Source organism: Corella eumyota, chromosome 6, assembly GCF_963082875.1.
Source record: "Corella eumyota chromosome 6, kaCorEumy4.1, whole genome shotgun sequence".
In the NCBI taxonomy this organism is placed as follows: Eukaryota; Metazoa; Chordata; class Ascidiacea; order Phlebobranchia; family Corellidae; genus Corella; species Corella eumyota.
This window is the reverse complement of record NC_137495.1, coordinates 983,765-990,980: the sequence shown is the minus strand read 5'-3', so window position 1 is coordinate 990,980 and position 7,216 is coordinate 983,765. Positions and strand designations below refer to the sequence as shown.

Sequence of the window (7,216 nt, the reverse complement as noted above, 5' to 3'; positions counted from 1 at the left end):
ATATTTTTTATTTCAAAGATGTTTGGACGACAAAATGCAAACAATTTTTTGATTTTGCTTAAGGTCAAATAAAAAACGGTGTTTTTGAAATGCGCAAAATGTTAAACATTATTGGTGTCAACGTATTTATTTTCTTTTTTAATTGTTGTTCAAGGTTATATGTTATAATTTAATGTCGTTTGGTTGGCCTTATGCAATGTAAGAACCGTTGTATGTGTGTGATTGTTTCCGTGCTGTTATAGGTTGCGAAATCAGAACCGTTGTTATGGTGATATTTCTCACAAATATTTTGCCCCACCCACCTTCTACCAGCCAATCAACGAAGTCGTTGACCTTGCTGTTTTGTATTTAGTTTTGCTGTCTTATATCCCAACTCAACCCCATTTAACAAAAAAAAAATGAATTATAAACCAAAACTTGTACGTTTTTGTTAACAAAATTTTGCCTTTAAAATTAATATTTTAAATACTGTTATTGGGTAATTCTTTGTTACTTTATCTCTTACTTAAAAAACAACTAAAAGGTATGAAAATTTTGTTATGTTGTATTTTGACTACCTTTTTATCTGTAGTTAAGGTAAATCTTTGAGGGAAATGGAATTTGAAACTTCAAAAATGTAATTACATTCTTACTGAGGTTGAGAGGTTATTGTTAATTAATGAAATACACTCATTCTTCTTTTGTTTTACGTCAAACATTGCCAACTATTGAAATTGACTTAAAAAGTTGTATTATGTTACTACATTAACTGTTCATCAAGATGTTGTTTTCATGTATTTATTATAATTATACATGTATTTAAAGGATTTGGTTTATTTTTTGATTTGGCAATATTTTTGACATTTTAGTTTAAGTTTTTCAAGCCTTTGACCTATAACCTTCCAGTGTAATATTTTTAAACACTATAAAATTTACTAAATTATTTAACTGGCTGGATATGGACGATAAAACAGCAGGCGGCTTTAACTTACGAGTCAAATCATAAAACTTGGCAAAAGTTTTTACAATTTATTAAGAAAACATAAAACATATAAAGGCACAGTACCACTATTACGTCAACTTTCTCTAACCAAAGCAATAATCAAAAAGACCAACAAGTATAAATAATTGTTTTAATAATACAAAACCAAAAACTGCAAAGTCCATAGTAAAAAGTGTGTGTACATAAAAAATACATTTCTAAGAGTAACATAAATTAAGTGTTTATGTTTGCTTTTAAACGCTGCCGAGTCCAAATTTTAAAACCATCTTTTTATTTATTAGACCAAAAGACGCTAGATCCCGGCCAGAATTTACCCTATCGATGGGGGTTAGAATTTGCCATATCGATTACATTTTTTGCGTATGTTTTAGCAAGTTGCGAAACGTTTGGCTGCTCGATTTGAGATGCGAGTTGACGTTGAGATGGGTCAATCATTTGTGGAGGTGTATTCGTATTATAACTTTTACCTAAATTATTAGCTGCTATGACCGCACCAACCCCCAAACCAGCCGCAGCCCCAGTACATAACATCAAACTACTTGCTTTCGTGGCTTCGACCTTAACTTTGCCCTTAGATCTATCATATTGAAAAGAAACTTTACCAAATTTTCCTAAATAATTTTAAAAAAAAGCTTATTGTTCCAATCAGCAACAGATATTTTACAACCTTTTGTTATTCAACTTTGTTTAAATTAGTAAATATTTGGTTTATTAATTTTTTTACCAGAATCACTTTCCTTCTCCCTTTTTTCTTCTTCTTTTTCTATTTTGTTTTTGTCAATATTACTCATAATGAAATGCTTTGTAACAAAAATAATTAACTATTATTTTTTGCGGTAGGAGAAATCAGATTCAACTTTATAACTGCTACGTTATAAGATGGCGCTTTCTTTTATATAGAAAATCATCTTTTAATTAAATGTTATATTTGCCTTTTTTAGTCAAGAGTGGTATTTGTTACAATAGTTCCCTTTTTCTATCATCAAATAGGCAATTTTATAAAAGGTATTGTTTTAAGTTACTTGTGTTTTCCAAGTCATAACCGGATGAAATTAAATAACAAACTTTTCGTCTTTTAACAGAAAAATTGCATGGGACAATTTAAAAATAAATTTGTGCAAGCAGAATTTGCTTTTGTTATAACTAAATTTTATTTCAAAATATTAGCAATTTAATATTATGCTAATCCTTTTCTTGTTTTCTTGCTCTGCAAATGTGTTTCCATAGTTTTTTTTATCATTTTTTTAAATAGGCATCTGTTGCAATATATCGAAATTTTAGGTATTATAATATTGTATGTCACATTCTGCAATTCCTTATATATAGCAAAAACTTTTTTTAAATGTTTTTTTTTTAAATGTTTTTTTTTCGTGGTGGAAACACCTTTTTTAGGAGGTGTAGTTTACTGTTGTAAATATTCTGACTTCTTGGATTATACTAAAACCTTTGTTAAATGGCCACGCACTGAACATTGACGTACAACGATGTATTACATTTCTGCATTTGCTTCAGTTTTCATGTCAAGTTATTGTTTTAAACTTTATTTAGAACCACGAATATGTTCTATAGAATTTTAAGCAATTGATGAAACTCATTTTCCGACAACACTTGTGAAAAATATTTATTTTCCCAACATCAACACAAAAGCTAGGATTTTTTTTCATTTTTACACAACATCAGTCGCATAACTTGAAGTTTAGGTGTTGTAAAACTAACTTTTAGGCCACGTCTAATTAAAAAATATATTCTAAATGTTTTGTTGGAAAAATAACGCACAGTTTATTTTCCATTCTGGTTTAATATCACGACAATATAAACAAAACTTTACCAATTACAACAAACATTAACAATAACTAAAGTTAACCAAATTACGAAAAATTTGTTTTAAAGTACCAAAAAATTTGAGTAAATTTCAACGAATCCTATTCCTTACGTTCATTTTTATATCCGTTTCATTTCAATCTTCTTTATTAGATTTTGTTTCACATAAATCCGTTTTATTATTTTGTTTCATTGTATTCGAAATTTAATGCGACCACCTTTTATAGCAAGGAAGGGGAGTTTTGTAATTTGGAAACTTTAAAAAAGGCGAATTGCGTTTAATTAAATTTTTTTTATAGTGTTCTTTACTTTGTCGTAACTTTGCTATTGGCTACAAACACAAGCAGTGACGCACAATGATGTATGATATTTCTGCATTTGCTAGCACGTGGCATCAGTTTTCATGTCAAGTCATTGTTTTAAACTTTATTTAGAACCACGAAAGATGTCTTATAGAATTTTAAACAATGGATGAATTTCATTTTTCGACCACACTTGTGAAAAATATTTGTGAAAAAAAAAATATATATATCTCCTACTAAAAAAAAACAACTAAAAGGTATGACAATTTTGTTATGTTGTATTTTGACTACCGTTCATCCGTAGTTAAGGTATATCTTTGGAATTTGAGAAATGGAATTTGAAACTTTAAAAATGTAATTACGTTCTTGCTAAGGTTAAGAGGTTATTGTTAATTAATGAAATACAATTATTCTTCTTTTGTTTTACGTCAAACATTGCCAACTATTGAAATTGACTTAAACAGTTGTATTATATTACTACATTAACTGTTCATCAAGATGTTGTTTTCATGTATTTATTATAATTATACATGTATTTAAAGGATTTGGTTTATTTTTTGATTTGGCAATATTTTTGACATTTTAGTTTAAGTTTTTCAAGCCTTTAACCTATAACCTTCCAGTGTAATATTTTTAAACACTCTACAAATTTTTTAATTATTTAACTGGCTGGATATGGACTATGAAACAGCGGGCGGCTTTAACTTACGAGTCAAATTATAAAACTTGGTAAAAGTTTTTACAATTTATTAAGAAAACATAAAACATATAAAGGCACAGTACCACTATTACGTTAACTTTTTTAAACCAAAGCAATAGTCAAGCAGATATACCTATGAAGGGAAAAACGTACTGGTGCAATTTCGTGATGACCTAAAGCATAAACCACATTATTAAACAAAACAATATATTCTTTAACGTTTTTGAGTGTTGGCGTTGTGTTAATAAGCTGGTGAATTAAAATTATTTATTTTAAAGATGTTTGGACGACAAAATGTGAACAATTTTTCAATTTTGCTCAAGGTCGAATAAAAAAACGGTGTTCTTAAAATGCGCAAAATGTTAAACATTATTTTGTGTCAACGTATTTTTTTTTTTTTAGTTGTTGTTTAAGGTTATGCTATAATTTAATGTCGTTTGGTTGGCCTTATGCATTGTCAGAACCGTTGTAAATGTAATTGTTTCCGTGCTGTTATAGGTTGCGAAATCAGAACCGTCGGTATGGTGATATTTCTTACAAAATTTTGCCCCACCCACCTTTTACCAGCCAATTAACACAGCCTTTGACCTTGCTGTATTGTATTTAGTTTTGCTGTCTTATATCCCAACTCAACCCCATTTAACAAAAAAAAAATTGGAATTATAAACCAAAACTTGTACGTTTTTGTTAACAAAATTTTGCCTTTAAAATTGATATTTTAAATACTGTTAATGGGTAGTTCTTTGTTGCTTTATCTCCTACTAAAAAAAACAACTAAAAGGTATGACAATTTTGTTATGTTGTATTTTGACTACCTGTCATCCGTAGTTAAGGCATATCTTTGTGGGAAATGGAATTTGAAACTTCAAAAATGTAATTACGTTCTTGCTAAGGTTAAGAGGTTATTGTTAATTAATGAAATACAATTATGCTTCTTTTGTTTTACGTCAGACATTGCCAACTGTTGAAATTGACTTAAAAAGATTTTATTTCATATTTACGCAACATCAGTCGCATAATTTGAAGTTTACGTAATTTAGGTTTTGTTAAACTAACTTTAAGGCCATGTCGATGATTAATAAATTGTTGGTAGACTATTTACGTTTATTAACCAGTAGACAGTATAAATTAACATAAGTTTGTTCTACAACTGAATTCAATACACCAGCAACATAATAAAACTTTACACAATTACAAAAAACATTTCGATTTATTAACGGTGGTTATAGGATTACGAATAATTTATTTTAATATAAAAAAACCTTAATATTAAAATTAAAAAAAATATCTTTATATGAAATAAAGACACAAAAGCAAAAGCAACAACTGGGTAATTATTAACAAAACAAGTATTAGGTTTGCTATTTTAAATAAAGTACTATAGCCAATCAACAAAATCTTTGAACTTGCTGTTTTGAATTTAGTTTTGCTGTCTTATATCCCAACCTAACCCCATTTAACAAAAAAAAAATTGGAATTATAAACCAAAACTTGTACGTTTTTGTTAACAAAATTTTGCCTTTAAAATTAATATTTTAAATACTGTTATTGGGTAAGTCTTTGTTACTTCATCTCTTACTTAAATAAAACAACTAAAAGGTATGACAATTTTGTTATGTTGTATTTTGACTACCGTTCATCCGTAGTTAAGGTATATCTTTGAGAAAAATGGAATTTAAAACTTCAAAAATGTAATTACGTTCTTGCTAAGGTTAAGAGGTTATTGTTAATTAATGAAATACAATTATTCTTCTTTTGTTTTCACCACGCCAGACATTGCCAACCATTGGAATTGACTTAAACAGTTGTATTATATTACTACATTACCTGTTCATCAAGATGTTGTTTTCATGTATTTATTATAATTATACATGTAATTAAAGGATTTAGTTCAATTTTCGATTTGGCAATATTTTTGACATGTTAGCTTAAGTTTTCAAAGCCTTTAACCTATAAACTTTTTTGCAATATTTTTGAACACTCTATAAATTTTTAAATTATTTAACTGGCTGGATCTGGACTATGAAACTTGGGAACGAACTCGACAGTCAAAGTGACAGCGGGCGGCTTTAACTTACGAGTCAAATCACAAAACTTGGTAAAAGTTTTTACAATTTATTAAGAAAACATAAAACATATAAAGGCACAGTACCACTATTACGTCAACTTTCTTAAACTAAAGCAATAGTCAAGCAGATATACCTATGAAGGGAAAAACGTACTGGTGCAATTTCGTGATGACCTAAAGTATAAACCATATTATTAAACAAAACAATATATTCTTTAACGTTTTTGAGTATTGGCGTTGTGTTAATAAGCTGGTGAATTGAAAAAACGGTGTTTTTCAAATGCGCAAAATATTAAACATTATTGGGTGTCAAGGTATTTTTTTCCTTTTTTAATTGTTGTTCAAGGTTATGTTATAATAGAATAGATTGGCCTTATGCATTGTAAGAACCGTTGTATGCGTGATTGTTTCCGTGCTGTTATAGGTTGCAAAATCAGAACCGTCGTTATAGTGATATTTTTCACAAATATTTTGCCCCACCAACCTTTTACCAGCCAATCAACACAGCCTTTGATCTTGCTGTTTTGTATTTAGTTTTGCTGTCTTATATCCCAACTTAACCCCATTCAACAAAAAACAAATTGAAAATATAAACCAAAACTTGTACGTTTTTGTTAACAAAAATTTGCCTTTAAAATTATTATTTTAAAAACTGTTAATGGGTAATTCTTTGTTACTTTATCTCTTTATAAAAAAAAACAGCTAAAAAGTATGACAATTTTGTTATGTTGTATTTTGACTACCTGTCATCCGTAGTTAAGGCATATCTTTGTGGGAAATGGAATTTGAAACTTCAAAAATGTAATTATGTTTTTGCTGAGGTTAAGAGGTTATTGTTAATTAATGAAATACAATCATGCTTCTTTTGTTTTACGTCAGACATTGCCAACTATTGAAATTGACTTAAAAAGATTTTATTTCATATTTACGCAACATCAGTCGCATAACTTGAAGTTTACGTAATTTAGGTTTTGTTAAACTAACTTTAAGGCCATGTCGATGATTAATAAATTGTTGGTAGACTATTTACGTTTATTAACCAGTAGACAGTATAAATTAACATAAGTTTGTTCTACAACTGAATTAAATACACCAGCAACATAATAAAACTTTACACAATTACAAAAAACATTTCGATTTATTAACGGTGGTTATAGGATTACGAATAATTTATTTTAATATAAAAAAACTTCATATTAAAATTAAAAAAAACAACTTTATATCAAATAAAGACACAAAAGCAAAAGCAACAACTGGGTAATTATTAACAAAACAAGTATTAGGTTTGCTATTTTAAATAAAGTACTATAGCCAATCAACAAAATCTTTGAACTTGCTGTTTT

The 7,216-nt window shown here is 28.3% G+C and overlaps 1 protein-coding gene across 1 annotated transcript; it reads right to left on the bottom strand.

Moving 5' to 3' along the window:
* Positions 1–993: 993 nt before the first annotated feature.
* Positions 994–3,477, bottom strand: LOC145755303 (uncharacterized). Its single transcript, XM_082571530.1, has 2 exons — positions 1,707–3,477; positions 994–1,593 (listed from the first exon to the last, which is right to left on the bottom strand). The coding sequence occupies exons 1-2, from the start codon at positions 1,771–1,773 to the stop codon at positions 1,298–1,300; spliced, it is 363 nt and encodes a 120-aa protein (XP_082427656.1). The 5' UTR covers positions 1,774–3,477; the 3' UTR covers positions 994–1,297.
* Positions 3,478–7,216: the final 3,739 nt, after the last annotated feature.

Bases quoted from the DNA above. Each gene is read 5' to 3' on its own strand.
- LOC145755303 (XM_082571530.1), bottom strand. From the start codon at position 1,773: ATGAGTAATATTGACAAAAACAAAATAGAAAAAGAAGAAGAAAAAAGG. The intron at 1,594-1,706 runs GTAAAAAAATTA...AAAATTATTTAG, and splicing joins GGAGAAGGAAAGTGATTCTG to GAAAATTTGGTAAAGTTTCT.